The sequence below is a fragment of the Pongo abelii genome, chromosome 13 (genome assembly GCF_028885655.2).
Source record: "Pongo abelii isolate AG06213 chromosome 13, NHGRI_mPonAbe1-v2.0_pri, whole genome shotgun sequence".
NCBI classification, from domain to species: domain Eukaryota; kingdom Metazoa; phylum Chordata; class Mammalia; order Primates; family Hominidae; genus Pongo; species Pongo abelii.
The window spans coordinates 86,099,329-86,117,992 of NC_071998.2; the positions used below are offsets into that span (position 1 = coordinate 86,099,329).

The 18,664-nt window shown below is 45.6% G+C and overlaps 1 protein-coding gene across 14 annotated transcripts in view; it reads left to right on the top strand.

Annotated features, from left to right (window-relative positions):
* AOPEP (aminopeptidase O (putative)) overlaps window positions 1-18,664 on the top strand; it is a 369,731-nt gene that overhangs the window by 251,702 nt on the left and 99,365 nt on the right. For all 14 annotated transcript variants that reach the window (XM_024251889.3, XM_063714294.1, XM_063714296.1 and 11 more), the window contains one exon: window positions 8,811-8,871. In XM_024251889.3, the coding sequence (XP_024107657.3) occupies window positions 8,811-8,871 (61 nt within the window). The remainder of the gene's footprint in view (window positions 1-8,810; window positions 8,872-18,664) is intronic.

Below are 18,664 nucleotides of genomic sequence, written 5' to 3' on the forward strand. Positions count from 1 at the left end.
TTGCGTGGGGCCTTAGAAATTGGCCAAGATTTCCAAGGCCCCACGCAGTCTCCCTGGATAAAACTTTGAGTGTTTCAGGAGGCTGCTCAAAGGAAATGTGGCTTGTTTTGGGAGGTCTGAAATGTTTTCAGATTTACTGTCTTGGAAAAAAAAAACCAGACATATGGGATTTCTTCATGCAAAAATCCCATCACATGTGGCTGTTAAGATCAAGAAGACAGTTTACCTGCAGGATATATTTTTTTCCTTTTCTTCGTACTTACCCCAGAATAACTTTTCAGGTCCTCTCACAGAATGAAGCAGTTTCCTTAGGAACTAAAACCGAGAAAAAAAGAAAATTAATAGAAATGGTGTATTACTTTCTTAGGCTGTCACCAAAGTCTGTTTCTGAGTGGTGACTATGCATTCTTTCAAAAGAACTTCTTAGGGCATAAATATAGTAATTTTCACTGAAGCAACAAAGTGCATTTTTAGTTTTGGAGGTCTCTCTTTTAATCCTCTTCCTAATAAGGTTATGGAGTTCGTTTGGATGGCCCCTGAGCCCTCTAGCTCTGGGGGAACCTGGATTTTATCATTGTGAATATTTATTGAGGCTGCACACTGAGCCCACAAAGAGACTTTTGTTGTTGTAATTGTGGAACTTAAGAGCAGTGTCCCTGTCTTAATGGTGGCCCCCAATCACCAATCACATGCCTTTTGATAGGATACCTCTCCCGGTTAGGATCATGTTTTGTCTAGCAGGCTTAAGCTTCTTTTTAAAAAAATCTCCTTAAAAGCTAAGGAGATTTCATTTTTACAATGAATTGATTTCAGCAGGTATACCAGAATGTATTTTGAAATTCAAAATCTTTTTGCCTGCTAACTAATCTCAGAATCTAGTTCAGCTATTAAAACAGACTGTTTACCCTATTAGTTGTGCGACATATTGTACCAATTTTATCTAGGTCTCCAAAGGCCCCACACCTACCCCCCGGAGCCTCTAATCTTTGGCCTCTGTTGCAAACTGATCCTTGGGCACATCTGTTAGGCACGTGAGCCGTTCTGATGAGGCAAGGTTTTTCAGATTAGACCAGTCTGTCAGTGTTCAGGGGCCGGCACTCTCTAGGCCTTACTGCCTTTGCATTGTTCTCTTGCTTTGATTTACTCAACATTCTCTATTGAGCATCTCCCATACCAGGCTTTGGGCTGGACACTGGGGAACCGAGAGGAATAAATCCCGTGAGTAGCCCTAGGAGGCTCCTAGCCGACTACTGAAGATGAAACAGAAACAAGTCATTATGACTCCATGTAGGAAGTGCTCTGCTGAGGTTGAGAGTCCTGGGGACACAGAGAGGGTCTCATCAGTCCCAGCTCTGAGCCTTCAGGCACCTGTACCTCTAACGGGCTTAAGGAAGGCAGTGCCGTCAACAGATTGGAAAGACACCTGCCGAGGACAGTGTGGCAGAGAGATGGGGGCGGAGAGGACTAGAAGCCAGGAGAACAATTAGAAACCAATAGAGTGGTTCAGTCAAGAGACCTGGAGAGCTGGAGCTATGGCAGGGACGGTGACCGTGGTGGTGGGTTTGAGAGTAATGAACGGCCAAGGCATACTTCAGAGTTGCCACAGAAAAGACTTGGTTGACTGGTTGTGAAAGTTGAGTCCGACCTTTCTTTCTTAGCCACTAAGTCACACTCTGAAGTAGCAGTGGAAATGCAGGAGGGCAGGTGTTTGGGGAGTCTAGATGGGGCAGAGGGAGTGAAAGGGGCAAGCATTGGAAGGCAGAAAGATTCTGTCAGGTAAAACTAGAAGTGCTCAGAAGAAAACCCAGACAATCCTGAGCAGCAGTCTCTCCTGGTTAAAGAGCCCCGTGGAACGCCTTATGCCAGTGTCCTTGCTGCCTGGTGTTCCAGTGTTAGTAACAGCTGCCACTTCTTTCCTTGCCCATCAGTTACTGTGTTTGTGTGTGCATGTTCCTGTGTTTGTTTTAATCTAATACTGTTTCTCCCCCACGGAACTACACAGTACTTGTTTTATAAGTGTGACCTCAGCAATCTTTATTATCTACCCAAGCACAAATGAATTGTTTTGATCAAGAAAATAAATCAGCTGGGCACCTTGGCTCATGCCTGTAATCCCAGCACTTAGGGAGGCCAAGGCGGGCAGATCACTTTTAGCTTAGGAGTTGGAGACCAGCCTGGCCAACATGGTAAAATCCCATCTCTACCAAAAATACAAAAAATTAGCCTGTGTGGTGGTGCATGTCTGTAGTCTCAGCTACTCAGGAGGCTGAGGTGGGAGGATGGCTTGAGCCCAGGAGTTTGAGACTGCAATGAGCTGAGATTGCACCACTGCACGCCAGCCTGGGAGACAGAGTGAGACCTTGTCTCAAAAAAAAAGGAAGAAAATAAGTAACTGTGCACAGCTTTGAGATCCACCCACATGTAGAGAGGGAATTTAAACATGTAAACTAAATGTAAACATCGACACAGATATAAATTGAATTCCAGAAAAGGGCATTTTCCATTCCAGACCCTGAGCTCTGCAGTTTCCGCTGCCTTACCTCTATCTAGTTGCACTTCCAAATTCTTTAAGTCTGTCATTTAATTCATGTGAAAATTGCTGGGGCTGTGTGCTTCCCTTCAGAGGCACTGACAGACTGTGATGTTTAGGATCTCAAGAGCTGAAGACAGGAGCCAAGAGTGATGAAGACATTTCTCTTGATCAAGCAACACGTTGATAGTCACAAGTAGCAGATCTGTCCAATAATCCCCATTCTTGTCACCCCACCTTGGAAATCAACTGAGCGAGCAAATACAGGCATGGGCAACACCATCTTCACACAAGCCTGTTGATTTATTTTAACTTCGTAAAGAGATGAACAATTGGTTACTTTTTGACTTTACACACAGCTTGTTTTTCTAACCAGTATCATGCCAGGTGGTTAGCATATTCTCTCCCCTGCTGTGTTAACTAAGTGTGACCAAATTTATAGCTCCGAGGAACTGGAGACCATTGACACTCAGAGATGCCCTATAGGATGTGGGAGTGCACTAGGGAACAGCCAGCCAGAGGGCAAAGCCACCTGCTGTTCCTCATACCCAGGAGGCCCAGGGCTAAGGCCTGGGTTTCAGTACTGAGGCGGAAAGTCCGCGCTCACTAGTACGGATATGCAGGACTCGCAGTCATGGGTCTATGTACTTTTAGCTCTCTGTATAAAATCAATTTCCATAGTGATCAGACATGCAGAAGAGTAATTTCCTGTAAGTTCTGGGTCCTGGCTAAGTGGAAATGCTTCTGCTTGTCTGTTGCGATTATTTAAGCCACATGACCTCAGAGGGAGAAAATTCACCGTTGGCTCGGATTCTGAGTATCCTGATTTGAAAAAGTCAGCTTTTAGTTTAACCACTGCATAAATCCAATCCCAGACCTAAAAATTCACCTGCAGTGTCATTTCAATAATTATGCTCCAAACAGCAGAACCTGCACACATGTCATCTTTCTTCCTGAGACCTACATCCTGTTTCTTCCCTGAGCTACCTGCATGCTATGTTCTTTCTACAACATATTAGTCCATTTCTTCCCTGAAAATTAAACATTGTCCTATGGTGTCCCATGATTCCTTGGGAGATAAGGCCACTCATAGTACCTTAAAAGTTTTTGTTAGCAGCTGGAATTAATGCTTTCATCTTTCTCTCATAATTTAACATCTTATTCCACATTAACAATCCCCAAATAGGGCATGATGCAGTGTGATATTGACACTGATACCGGAAGTTTAGAAACCTGGATTTTTTTCCTTTGCTGACTTGGGTCAGAGTCCTCCTATGCTCCTATGCTAAGAAGCCACATGACAATTGACACTCACTTCACAGGGATATTATGAGAAATGAATAATGGTTATAAGATGCTTTGAACCTTTCCAAAGAAAAGTGATCTGAAAACACATGTTCTCTTCATTCACGGAGAGGGCCTTTTGCCTCTGGATGCAGCTCACTGACAAGTTCTCCTGCTCTCACACTTTTGCCCCTCCCAAGGGTCTCCTGATCTCTTCAGAAATCAGAAATGTAACCGAAGGGTTGACAAACAGAGCAACCACGCAGGAGCCAGGCCGTCTTCAGCAGGAGCCAGGGTGTCTTCAGCAGGAGAGATTAGTGAGAGGGGGAAGTCGGCATGGTTTGGAGCAGGCACAGGCCCACCCCTTCTGCCAGCTTGTCAGTTCCATAGTAGAAACCCATGTGTCATGAAGCCTGAGTTTAGCATGGAAAGAAAAGCTGGGGTTTCATAGCCAGGCACCAAAGGTTCAAATCCCAGCTCTTCAAATACCATCTGTGTGGCCTTGGATACATTTCTCAATTTCTTGGAACCTGTATTTGTTTGTCTCTAAGATTAAGACAATAATATTGGTCATTTGGCTGGGTGTGGTGGCTCATGCCTGTAATCCCAGCACTTAGGGAGGCTGGGATCATTTGAGGCCAGGAGTTTAAGACCAGTTTGGGCAATATAGTGAGACCCTGTCTCTGTAAAAAATTTCAAAAATTAGTCGGGCGTGGTGGCACATGCCTGTAGTCCTGGCCACTCGCAAGGCTGAGGTGGGAAGATCGTTTCATCCCTGGAGGAGGAGGAGGTTGTTGCAGTGAGCTGAGATTGAACCACTGCACTCCAGCCTGAGTGACAAAGTGGGACCCTGTCTCTAATAATAATAATAATAATAATAATAATTATTATTATTATTATTATTGGTCTTGCACAGTTATTGTCAAGTATAGATGATACTCTGTCTATTGTGTCTGGTACACAGTAGGTGTTCAATAAGCAGTAACTTCTACTTTTATGCCTTTTCTTGGCAGTGGATAGAGGACTTTTTATTTGTTTCACTTTTAGTGCCACTGTAGAATAGTATCTGTGTGTGCAAGTACTGTGTTAAAGCAGAATTTGCCAATGAACTAACCCTCTGAGTTGGTCGAAGACTGTGGCACAGGCAAATTGTATGCAGCCACATACTTCCTACGGAAAGTCATCTTGCAGAGATTCCTGGGGCCCACTATCTGCACAGTCTCCCAACCCTGCAGCTGGACTGCTTCAGTGCTGCCCTGTAGATCCGTCCCTTGCACGCCACTTCCATGTGGGCCGCTCTCGTTGCCTCCTGCAGAAACATTCTGCAAGTTCTGGTGTGGTCTCCCTGCCTCCAGCCTCTTCTCTGCTTTTTCTTCCTTGACTCAGTTCTCTGCCGTGTCCCTCTGCAGCTGTGCTCCAGAGCCTCCTTGACAAAGGCAGGGCCCAGTAGCAGGGACTCCAGAGTCCCCGCAGGACCCCCTATTTTCTTTCTCAGCTCATTCTGGAGGCCAGCCCCACTGAGCTGAACGGAGTCTGCACACTACTGCAATGGCATTCCTGCTTCTGCTGTCTTTGCCCCGATGTGCTTTTCTTCCATTTCTATTGGCTTTGCCCCACCAGGACCCAGTCATGCATGGCCTTCTTAGGAAGCCTCTCCTGATGCACCTCCTCTTGTCCTGTTTTACCTATCCCACCTGCAGCAGTGGTTCTTCAACACCTAGAGGACCATCATCTCTACAGGCGCTGGTAGCATTCTGCCTGGTGTCTATTACACATCTCTAATCGACAGTCACTCCCTGGGTTTTCCCATCCCAGCCTTCCACAGAACCTTTGCCCAGCAGCCATCCAGCGAATGTTCGCCACATAGAGAATGTTGCCTGTTTTTCAGTCTTCTCTGGTGAAGACTTTGGACCTCACTTAATAACATTCCAGGGCTCAACTCCCCAGCCCCCACTCCCTGCCACCCCTAGAGAAGCGTCTGTAAGCGAAAATTCCCCAAAGGAAATTTATGTCCATGTCTTCATATTCACTCCCCCATGCTGATGCACAGCAGCTGTTCACTGTCTTTTGTAAAATCACTCAAAAATAGCAATTAAGTCGCTCCTCGGACTTCTCTTCTCCGGGATATTTAACCTCAGTTCCTTTTACCTCCCTGGTGGGCTCTTCCCCTTTTGATCGTCACTATTGCTCTAAATCCTTTCCAAATTCTGCATCTTCCTCTTAAATATCTTATGGGAAAGGTGGAGACTTGTTTTCAGTTCAGAAGACAGCCTCTTTTTTTTTTTTTCTTTTTGGGGGTTTGAGACAGGGTCTCACTTTCTCCCCAGGCTGGAGTATAGTGGTGTGATCCCGGCTCACTGCAACCTCTGCCTCCCAGGCTCAAGCCATTCTCCCACCTCAGCTTCCCAAATAGCTGGGACTATATGCGCATGCCACCATGCCCAGCTAATTTTTGTATTTTTAGTAGAGACAGCGTTTTGCCATGTTGCCCAGGCTGGTCTTGAACTCCTGGCCTCAAGTGATCCTCCTGCCTCAGCCTCCCAAAGCACTGGGATTACAGGCGTGAGCCACTGTGCCTGGCCCAGAAGTCAGCCTCTTGCTCTGGCTTTCCTGAAGATTGCTTGAAGGATGGGTGAAAGGAACTTTGGGCTCAAGGTTCTGGGCACAGAAACGTCCCTCTCTGGCTGGAAAGGAAGCCAGTGAAGGACACTTTCCTACCTGTGCACAAGTAAGCTTGAAGTTGCTTTATTTTCTCATGAAATGTGTGAAGATGGAGGTAAGACAGATTTTATAATGTACATTGAAGGCAAGGCTGCCCAGTGGAAGGCCTGTTCTTGGTGGGTGTGAACGCACTATCCCCACCTTATCTGCTGCTGGACACGCCACTGCAGAGGACAGTTCATTTGGTGGAGAGGACAGTTCATTTGGTGGAGGGGTCAGGTTCCTGCCTGCAACCCTGAGCAGCCCTGGGCTTTCAGAGCTTGTGGAGGCTTCTGCAGTACTCTTTGTCACCTACCCTGATTTAGAGGCACAGGCCTGTTTTCTTCTCGGACCTTCTTCATTGGTGTTTCTCTCTAGCTGGTCAGTTAGCCCCACTGCTCTGGCAAATTGCTACTGCCCATTAAGGGAATCTCCAGCCTCTCTCCCAGGTAAATAAAGCTTAAAAAAGAACAATGACCTTATAGAAGGTGCTCTGAGAGCTTCCTCTTCTCTTCAAGTCTCCCCTGCCTCCACCACACACACACGGACACACATGTACACATCCATGCATGCGCACACTCCCACACTCTCATAGCTTACAGGGGGACTTGGCCATTTGCTCTGAAGCCGATGCTATGAAAATGACCACTAAGAAGCAGTGGAAGGCCCAGCGATGGTGGCACAGGCCTTTCTGTGAGGTCTGCCCAGTAATTCCACTGAGTCTGGGACCCTGGAGGACCTAGAGAGGTAGTCCCCTCCCCTTCTCCTGCCTGCTAATCACACAGAGGGCCATCATCTTTCATATGAACTCAAAGCGCTTTTTCTGCGTAAGCCCTCTTTCCCTCCATGAACTTTTTCTGTTTTGAAATAGCAATTGCCTTTTTAAGCAGCCTTTCCTTTTGCTGTTGGCTAGGGAGGACGAGGGGCACCAGTGAGTGACCAATAGGGGGAAGGAAAGGAAGAGAAAATCAGTCAGTCCCCTTTTCCTCCAGCCCTCCCAAAGCCAACCCGTCCTTCCCTCCCTACCTCACTACTTCCCCGTCTGCAACACCACCCACAGGGTCGGGGAGGGGTGCACTTGGCCTTCCAGCTCCTTAACACTGTGTTAACACTGTATCTTTTCATAACTTCTAGAATTCGAAAAGGGAGGGAGAGAGCAGGTATATAGTTACATACTTTTATATATGATGTAGTGTATAATACATTAAGATTTAAAAGAGGCAGAGCTTAACAACTTGGAAGTATCTTGGTGGAAAGGTGAATATTATCTTTAAAAGGAATAATTTTAATGAGTCTACAATTAAATGTGCGTTCATTCATTCAAAAAAAAAAATGAGGATCCTCTTTCATACCAGGGATCAGATCTCAGATGGTTTCAATCCAATGAGGAGACAGTAACTAAGTCGAGTAGTCGAACAGATAGTCACAAACTCGGGTGGAGGCTGTGAGGCAGAGAACAGGGAGTGTGACAGATGTTATGGCACTGGGGAGGCCTTGCTTCAGTCTGGGAGGAGGTCAAGAAAGGCCTCTCTGTAAGCAGAGATCCTGGGTATGAGCAAGAGTTACCTGGAAGTGTTTGATGGGATGGGTGTGCTTTAAGCTGCATTAGCCAAGGAAGACAAAAGGACACAGCTGGAGATCTGGTGATCCTAAATATACTGAAGACTTAGTGATTTTAAGGAGTACTCAAGTCAGCGGGGCATGAAAGCAAAATAATTTCAGCTGACTTTAGATTGGACATATCAAGCAATGATAACACCTCAAATAAAGCAGAACGGGGCCCGGTTGAAAGGAGACAGTGGAAGTGGTCCTCATTCCTTGCACCTGAGCCTCTCTGTGGTCTGATAGTGATTTGTATTATTTTTGCTTGTTGTAGTCCATCTTTCCTATAACGTGCAGATTTCGTGTTGACGCACTCAATGCCATGATGTTCAGATTTCACTTTGCTTCACTACTCTCCAGGAAGCAGCCATGCCTGATGTGTGCAATGAATATGCCTTATCCTCCTGAAACTGGCTTTCCCAACCAAATAGTTCCTTTCAAAGCACTGAAAGCAACCGTGATGCTGTGCCTGGGTCCTTAGATTTCATCGTGCATGTTGCTGTGGATGAAGAGGAGCGGTCTCATATGACTGGGCTCCCTTCCACACTTCAACCCAGGGGAGCGCTGCCCTTTCTGTAAAGCACGGGCACTTCTGGAAGATCAATGCTGTGATGTGCCCAGTTAGAGAGAACCAGTCTGTGTAATAAGCGCTCTGTAACTTTTTAATCCTTTACTTTTTGTTTTATTTCTAAAGGCTTGAGCTGTCTGTTGAAAACATCTACCAAGACTGGCTTGAGAGTTCCGGAATACCAAAGGTAACTCAAGATAACCACTTTGGTAGAATCCATGGAGAGTAGTAAAGCTTGCTGCTTAGCACATCAATCATGACAGTGATTTCTTAATATATATGTAGGAAAGTAATTATCTTACTGAGTGCAAGTATCCATAAGTCAGAACACTAGTCTGTCTTCCGCATTTCCCCCCTGCGTTGTGGGGTGTGCCTCTGGCCACTTTCAAGTGACCGTGGTATACGTGGAAGTGATGGTAGCCCCTGAACTCCCTGCTAAATGAGGCCCTGCAAAACGTGGGGTAGATTTTCGGTGGAGCCACCAGCCAACAGTTCCATGCCCTGTGGGGCAGGTGGTGGAGGGGCAGGTGGCAGGGGAGCAGGTGGCGGGGGAGCAGTCGGCCTCCAGCTCTGCTCTTTGGATGTGGCCCGACACAGGAGTTGGTTTGCTGCCGCCGTCGTCTGTCCTGCCCCAAGGTCCCTGTCCCTTGTTTCCCTGACACGCCTGCGGCTCCCACGTCTCCTGGTTCTGCATCGGGCTCCTGTCTCAGGCCGGCCTTCTCACCTGGCTGACCCATTTACATTCGTTTCTCTGTCTTAGGGACCTGGGCTTATCCCAGCTGGAGATTGTTGTTCTCTCCCTCCCTTTCAGTCTATGGGCAACTCTAAGGGAGAAACCTTTTCCTGGCCAGCCCTAGCTCTGTGAAAATCACCTGGCCTGGAGCTCCTCTCCCCGTCCACTCTCCTCTGGCCTGTGCCTCCCAGAGACCCCTGGACAGCCCAGGCCCCTTCACCAAGTCAAATGCTGGCCATGGCAAGCCTAGGCCCTGGGAAGTCTGAGGGTGGGATCCCAGATGCGCGGTCAGAGGACCCTGCAGGCCGGGAGCTCTCTCAGTCTGGGGCAGCCCCCAGAGTGGCTGCAGGCTGGGCCTGACCCAGGGTCGTGGGCCTTGGCATCTGGGGGCGGACCCGCGTGGTGAGGCAGGCCCTGTAGCCTGCTGGTTTCTGGTTTCATGGCTGGTTACATGAACTTCCCCTTAGGAGGGTCTCAATGTCAGTGAATGTCTGTGAACCAGGAAATGAAGGGACAGGAGGGGCTGTTCTCCATTACCTTTTCATCCTCCTTCTCACATCTTTGTCCATTTTCACCACAGGGGAAATGTCGGCCATCAGCCACCATAAGCTCATTCCTAAAAAAGGACAGTTTGCCTTCAGTTCAGGAATGTGTGTCACCTGTTACAAATTATTTCTTTGGTCCAGTCCTTCTGGGAGGAAAAAAGAAAAAAATCCTGAGTCTTACAAACGAAACAGACCAGGGGTGGGACAAGGCAGTGCATGGTTGGGGGCAGCGCCTTTCACTCACGTGTGTGACAGTGAGGGCCCGTGAGCTCTGAGATGGTGACTTCCAAACCAGACTGCTCACTGAGGACAAACATCCAGGAAAAACAAGTTAAGGTTTGTCTAGGTGTGAATAACCAGCCCTTTCCCTTCATGTTTCAGATGGGAGTGCAGGTGGTGGGGGACATTTGCTGAAGTTTGCCTTGTGATCCTAAGCCAGGCTGTTACAAGGCTCCCAGACATTCTTAGTGTGGCCTGGAAGCTGGGAGCTCCAGTAACTGGCTCCCAAATTTCCTGGCCTGGAACAAGAAGGCTGCTGTTTGCAGCCGTTAGCCCCTAGGGAGGGGGAAAGAAAGAGACCTTAATCCAGTGCCCAGAAGCAGGCGCACTCCACTTAGGCTGTGGTGCTGGGGCTGGCTCTCTCACTGCCGGGGGCTCTGTAATTTCCCCTGCAGAGGAGGAGGCTTTGCTGCCAGCAGGAGGCTTTTGGTTTTCATTAAAAGAGGGAGGGGTCTGTGGCAGGGAGAGATTTGCCTCTGAGCTATACATTTTTTCCAAAGGTCTAGTTGCATTAGTGACAGCTTATAGTGTAGACAAGAATCTCTGCTATAAACTGAAGAAACCTGCTGTCAAAACAGCCAGGTGCAATGAGGCCAACCGGCTATAAATTGTGTTTAAGACCCAACTGGTATTTCCTGGGGTGCTTCACTGTTCAGTAAAAACAACAGTGTCAGACAGAAAAGACCCTGATTTAGCGCATGATTGGTGGGTGATCGGATGGTGTCTTTGCGTCTCTTCTACCTGTTTTGGCCATGATTTCTGCGGCTGCTGCTGATTTACCTACTCTCAGCCCCTTTCCCACTCCTTGAGAGTTCCTTGCCATTTCCACTTCATTGAAAGGCTCTACAAGGACCCGAGACCCTCCGGTTGCAGGAGGCTTGTGGTGAATGGAACACCTTGTTCTTTGTCCCCATCATTATAATATAAAGTTACTAGGATGCTTGCCCTGGAATGACAACCAGGGCCCTGAAATTGCTCTGATGCTCTTTGTTCTCGTAAAAATTTCTGTCTACCAGCAATTGAAGTCATTCATGACAAAAGAGTCATGTTCTACTGGTGGAGTTTTCATTCCACAGGTTACAGAGGCTTTTTGTCTTCTCTCAGGAAGTCTCGCCTTGTGGTTGGCCTCGATTTTCCTTTTTGGCTACATTGAATGGAAATCATTTTTAAAAAGTGGAAATAGCTTCAGTGAAAGTGAGCATGAGCCCTGAAGAAGCAAAAGAAATTGGATCCTAACCTCTTTAAAGAATATCCCAACTCTATAACCTTTGGCCTTACAAAGAGATTTAAAATTGATTGTACCATCAGTACTATAGATTATTTCTTTTTATGACTTTTTTTTGGTTATAGAAGAAGTACACATTTACTTTGGGATATAAAAAAGTCTAAGAAAATAAAAATGACCCAGAGACAATTTTTTATGTACATCCTTTCACTCATTGTTCTGGGTATATAAATACATATTTTACGTTTTCCTTTCTCTCCCTCTTTAAAAGTAAAAATAACATGCCCTCCGTAGCAAATTCAAACAATAGCAAAATAGAAAACGTGAAACTCCTCGCTGCCCTCAGTCGTACCTCCAGAGATCACCCGCACCTGAGAGCAGCCCGCTGTGTGTCCGCCCACACAATTTCTGTGCTGAACAGCATGTAGGCGCACATTCTTTTGAAATAAAATTGGAGTCTTATCTTCCAAACTAAGTTATTCATTTAAGGATATATACTGGGTAGTTTCTCACATCCCTTAATATAATTCAAGAGAAATAATTTTTTTTTTTTTTTTTTGAGACAGGGTCTCACTGTGTCACCCAGGCTAGAGTGCAGTGGCATGATCATGGCTCACTGCAGCCTCTACCTCCCGGGCTGCAGTGAAAGGGCAATACTTTTAAAGAGCTGCACCACTTCCTGATGAATAATACCATAATCAAACTTACTCGGGGCCTACCCCACACTATTAGAATAGTATATTGTACAATTATTCTCAGAAAGTTGCACATTCTGCTAATTTGACAGCTCTATAAATAGATTTTGGATTTTTTTCATGTCCAAACAAAGGTTTCCCTCGGCCCCATAACCATATATTCCAGTCTTCTTTTAAAGCATTTATATGCAAATACACTAGAAATAAATTTCTGCATCCAGCCTTTCTTCTACACTTCTTATTTCAGTTACTACAGAACTGCGTTTTTGTTTTGTTTTGTTTTGTTTTTTTTGAGACAGAGTCTCGCTTTGTCACCCAGGCTGGAGTACAGTGGCACGATTTTGGCTCACTGCAACCTCCACCTCCCGGGTTCAAGTGATTCTTCTACCTCAGCCCTCCCTAGCAGCCAGGACTACAGGCGGGCACGCATGCCTGCTAATTTTTGTATTTTTAGTAGAGACGGGGTTTCACCATATTGGCCAGGCTGGTCTTGAACTCCTGACCTCATGATCTGCCTGCCTTGGCCTCTCGAAGTGCTGGGATTACAGGTGCAAGCCAGCCAGTTTCTACAGAACTCTGACTCCTCCCTTTCTTTGATTTCCTCCCTAAATTGCCAAGTCCTGAGGCCCTTCTGTACACACTTATCAAATGTCTAATATTCTTTCCTAGCACCTCTGCCATTTATAAATTATATTTCACTTGGACTGGTGCAATAGCAAACTGGTCTTTTAGCTCTCTCCTTTTTGATTCATTGTTCACATCAATGCCAAGTAAATCTTCCCACAACCCAGCTCAGACCCACTCTTCTCACCAGAGACTTTTCCCCCATGGACAATGGATTCAGAACAAACTCCTTGGCCTGCTATTTGAGGCTACCAGCAGACTGGTCAAAGCCACCCTTTTCAACTTTATTTCCCAGCATTCTGGAGATTCGCCCGCTCACGACTGTCAGTGCACAGGTATTTGCAAGGTTTTCCATCAGCCTGCCTTTGTGCATGCCCTTCGCTCCTTGGCATGCTTTCCTCTCCCTCTCTTTAGCATGCATCACAACCTGCCTTACGTGTTTCTCTCTGTATCTGTCCCATGTCGTCCCCTCCCCTACCCCCTCCCCCCGGAAACAAGGCTTATGTCTATAAGCCTCATCCTGTAGTACCTGTTGTGGTGCTTATCTCTTTTGGGCCTTGCATATATTAACAGTAGATGCTCAGGAGCTCACCGTCCAATGCACTAGCTACATGTGGTTGGTAAGCACTTGAAATATATCGAAAGCACCTGAGGAGCTGATTTTTTTTTTTTGAGATGGAGTCTTGCTCTGTTGCCCAGGATGGAGTGCAGTGGCGCGATCTCGGCTCACTGCAAGCTCCATCTCCCAGGTTCACGCCATTCTCCTGCCTCAGGCTCCCAAGTAGCTGGGACTACAGGCGCCCGCCACCACGCCTGGCTAATTTTTTGTATTTTTTAATAGAGATGGGGTTTCACCGTGTTAGAATGGTCTCGATCTTCTGACCTCGTGATCTGTCTGCCTCGGCCTCCCAAAGTGCTGGGATTACAGGCCTGAGCCACCGCGCCCGGCCAGAGCTGATTTTTTAATTTAGTCGTAATTAAATTTAAATTTAAAATCTCATAATTTAGTTATTGTTTGAAATACCTTGGGTATGTGAATGAGTCTGCTTTTTCATCTCGGACTGTTATGAAATATAAATAGAGACCAAACATTTCTGATGAAAATTTAACACCCAAATTCAGATGGACTGTGAGAACACATCAGATTTAGGAGACTTAGTACAAAAATGGAGGTAAATATTTCATTAATGTTTTTAAAAATATTGGTTACATGTTGAAATGATAATATTTTGGATACATTGCAGCTCAATGTATATACCCAATAAAATATATTAAAATTAATCCTACCTGTTGCTTCTTTTTAAATGTAGCAACTAGCAAATTTAAAAAGACACATGTGGCTTGCATATATTCCTGTTGAATAGAGCTGTTCTAAAGCTATTAGTTGGATTAAAATCTGAGTACATAATGCCTTAAAGTCACCCACAGAATAGATATGAGTGAAATCATCTGTATTTTTGTCAAATGTGGGGTAAAGATAGAGCTGGTTAATACATAGACACCCTTCAATTTGCTGTGACAGCATGGATGATGAGAATCCACAGGTACGGGGCGGGAGTGCTAGGTTCACAGTAGACATTCAGAGGGCATGAACTAGAAGCCTTGCATTAGCTGTGGGTTTTAACTCCCAGTAGACCGGTTTCCTGAGGTGTGAACAACAAGCACACCGCCTCAGGGGAACCTCACATGTCTTCTGTACCTCAGTCTCCTCTTTGGAGGAAGTGCTCAGAAGCCAGTTCCTGGCAAAATCATCACAGCAGCGGCAGTGAGGAGGAGAGAGAAGATGGGAAATGAGCCGACAATAATGTGTCCCAGAAATAGGCAGAAAGCAACTTGGGTTCCCAGACTTGCTCCTGAATCCCAGAATTTAGAACAACAGGTTATTTTGTCATCTTGGGAAAATGCCACTTCTTTCTGAGCAAACACCTGCAAAGTTGCCAGAGGCCGCATGAGCACATGATAGAAAACTGAAGTCTTGTAGGGAAAATGCTGCAATCACAGAATTGAGAATACTTGATAAGACAGTATGCAAGAGGCTTTATGTCACTGTAGTCACGATGTGCTTTTAGCACAGAGAAATCCAGCTGGTTTTATAGGGGAATGACTAGTAGACTTCTTATAGCACATATTATGCAGTATTATCAATATAATTTTAAGGCCTGTTAGGATACTCAATCTCAGTGGTGTCTAGAAGAATTCTACATTTAATGGTCAGTCAAGAAAACTGAAACTGATTATTTTGCAAATTTCAGAGAAAGTATATTTTTCAAATTATATGAACCACGATATCTTTGCTTCTTTTATAATAGCAGTTGCCATAATGTGGTATACTATTTGGGCTGCTAATAATTTTGCTGTCATTTTTGTCCAGTAGTTAAACTTGTATTTTCTAAGTGACTAAACATCTTGTCAAGGATCCTTAAAGACATGTGGAATAGGTTCTCCGGCCTCACTTGAGGCAGCACCCAAAATGCCTGAGTCATCACAGTCACTTCCGTTCATCCAAGCACCTGGCCCCCTCCATAGACTCTTCAAATTGCTCTACTGCTCAGCAGAATCACAAGACAGGGAGAGGGTTTATTAAAATCTTTTCATTTTTAGCTTAATTTCCTTTATTTTTGGCATCTAAGGCTTTATGCTCATATGAGTTTCCTGGGGTTGCCATAACTAAGTACCACAGACTGGGTGGCTTAAACAACAGAGATTTTTTTCCTCACAGTTCTGGAGGCTGGAGGTCCAAGACCAAGGTGCCAACAGGGTTGGTTTCTGGTGAGGCCTCTCTCCTCGGCTTGCAGACGGCCACCTTCTCATCATGTCCTCATGTAGTCTTTGCTCTGTATGCGTGCACATACAGGTCTGTCCTTACCTGCTCTTTTTATAAGGACACCAGTTATATTGGGTTAGGGCCCACCAATATGACCTAATTTTACCTTAATTTCCTCTCTGAAGGCCGTAACTCCAATACAGTTGCATTGTGAGTTGTACTGGGGTTTAGGAATTGAATATATGAATTTGGTGGGACACAATTTAGCCATTCCTATTTACCTTATTCACATTACGTCTCTCACTAGTTCCGCATTCTAGTGAATCCCTTCAGAATGGCCAATAAAAATTACTCAGTGCAACCTCACTGCATTTTATTCCCCTATGGATGAATATGCTTTGGGTACATTTTTTGGTGCCAAATGATGTTAGTATCTAGTGAGTGCACAAGAATTAAAAATCATGTCTTCATGGCATGAGAGAGAAATAAATGTGGGAAGGGTCCATTCCCCCAGAAAGTGGTAATAGCTGAAGGTCTGCGCTGGATGTTGTGTAACATTGGGGCATCTGATTTGACACTGTCCAAATATATTGACCTCTTTACAGCACAAGGCACCACAATGAAATGAGAAACATTTTCCTTTAGTGCCTGCCCCCAAATGAAAGCTGTGTCCTTCCTTCATTTCTGTCTTTCAAAACCTGATTTCCAGAACGAGTTTGAATCTCATTCACAGTAGTCTAAGACTAGACTTCAAGTGAATAACAAGAATTAAAAATGTTTCCTCTCTCTTGAAGATTTCCTTTGTAAGTGTCAGAGCTTAGAGCTTAGGCTTCTACGGTAGAACTGTCAAGCATCCAGACCAGATGGATGATATTTGCAAGAGGAAGCTTCTTCCAGGATCTGAAATCAGACCTCTGAGTCCAGTCCTTTCCTATCCTTCTTCCCATGAGTAGAGCCCACACATAGGTTCTTGATGAGAGACTGTGGATGATTCAAAGATGAGAGAAATACAGGCTTTGCCTTCAAGATGCCTAATAATTCAGTAGGAAAAATAGATACATAAATAACTAACCTAAGGCAGAAAGCAATAAGTGGTGGAAAGCTTAGTGTTCAGAAGAAAGGCCGTTTCGATTTGCGGAAGCAGAGACAGTTTAGGTACCATTTGAAGCCAATCTTGAAGGACAGGCAGGTAGAGCGTGGGCAGGTGGAGATTGTGGAGAAGGCCCTTATGGGCAGGGAGTGCGACATAACCAAGGTGTGCTGCTGGAAAACTCAGTGTGCCTGTTTGAACAGCATCAGGCAGAGTCAAATCTCAGTGCTGGGAAGCTGATTAACTAGTGTCACAACCATGATGAAGGTTCAGCGGGTAGCATCCCAGCCCCAGTGAAATCAAGGTGGTGTCCTCAGCTGGAAGAGTGGGGGCAAGAATCCTTCCCATTCAGCCTCCTTCTCATTCTTAGGTCCCTTCCAGCCCCTGCAACAATCTAACCAAGGTTGTTCTGCTCCTGAATAATAGAGGGATGAATGCATTTTAAATACTGATAAAATATACTGGGTGAACACATTTTGATTGTGATTTGGGGTTGTAATCTTTTCCCTTTCTGTTTTTCTTGTTGGGGACATGTTTAATTGTTGCTTGTTTTACATAGAGGGCAGGATCTGTGACGGGGAATGGTTAGTGGGGCAGGACCCAGACAGATTACACAGGGACTTGAATGTGATGCTAGAGAGTTCCTACAGATTGAGTAGCCACTGATGCTTGTGCAAGGAGTGACAGGACTTCAGCAGCATGTTTAGATAAACATGGTCAGGTGGGTCAGCAGCCTTGCCTGGAAAGACAGCTCCCTGGGTAAAAAGCCATGCTTTTCTCCTCTGTGCAGGGAAGAGGTAGTCTAGTGGAGGGTGTGGAACAGCTAGACTGACTTTTGCTTCTTGGTTTCTGACTGAACTTTCAGGTCCAGAAGCTCTTCATTTACATGGATACTTCTAAAAACAGCATTAAGTATCTAGATAACCAATGGTGCCTGTCTATCCAGAGAGGACATGCAGTGGGCTGAGGAATGCCTATATCCATGGGAATGAGTAGGAAGCCACGAGAAACAAGCACAGATCAATGTGATGCAGCTAATGCACCCAAATCCTACTCACGAAGGGGAAGGACGTTGGGAAGTCGGCAGGGAGAGTCGATTGCCCACAGCTTTCACGATCTCGGATTAGACGTACATTTTTTCGGTGAGCACAGAGGAAGGCATATAAGGATGGCTTTCTCATTAGGGATAAAGGGTATTTGAGACATTTTCCCTGTAAAAAGAATAAGAATTCTGAACTGGCTCAGATGCACACAGACACATTGTAAGTATGACACTGTAGAGAGAAAGCTAATATTTGTTAGGTGTACGAAGGATAACCCAGTCCTACCTTCAAACATCGAAGGATAACCAGAAGGAAAAGGAAGCAGAGGCCACTAGCATTGAAAAAATGCAGCTAATGGAGACAGTTGGTAGTGGCCCTTGTACGTGTGGGTTTTAATAATAGGATCAAGCTGGGTTCTTGCTGGAAGTCTAGCTCTGCAGGCTTGAGTTGAAGGCGCTCAGGGAGACCTGGTCATCAGAATCATGTAGGAGGCGGATTAAAACCGCAGATCCCAGAGCCGGCCCAAACCTGCTACTGAGTCAGCATCTCCATAGGTATGGCTGGAACTGGTCAACATAATCCGTAATTATCTCATATTCTGAAATATATTCTATCAAAATAAGTTTCTTTCTTTTTTTTGAGACAAAGTCTCGGTCTGTTGCCCAGGCTGAAGTGCGGTGGCGCAATCTCGGCTCACCGCAATCTCCACCTCCTGGGTTCAAGCAATTCTCCTGCCTCAGCTGGGGCAAACTCCCAGGTAGCTGGGATTACAGGTGCACGACACCACATTCAGCTAATTTTTGTATTTTTTGTTTGTTTGTTTGTTTTGAGACAAAGTCTTGCTCTGTCGCCCAGGCTGCAGTGCAGTGGCATGATCTCTGCTCACTGCAAGCTCTGCCTCCCGGGTTCATGCCATTCTCCCACCTCAGCCTCCCGAGTTGCTGAGACTACAGGTGCCTGCCACCACACCTGGCTAATTATT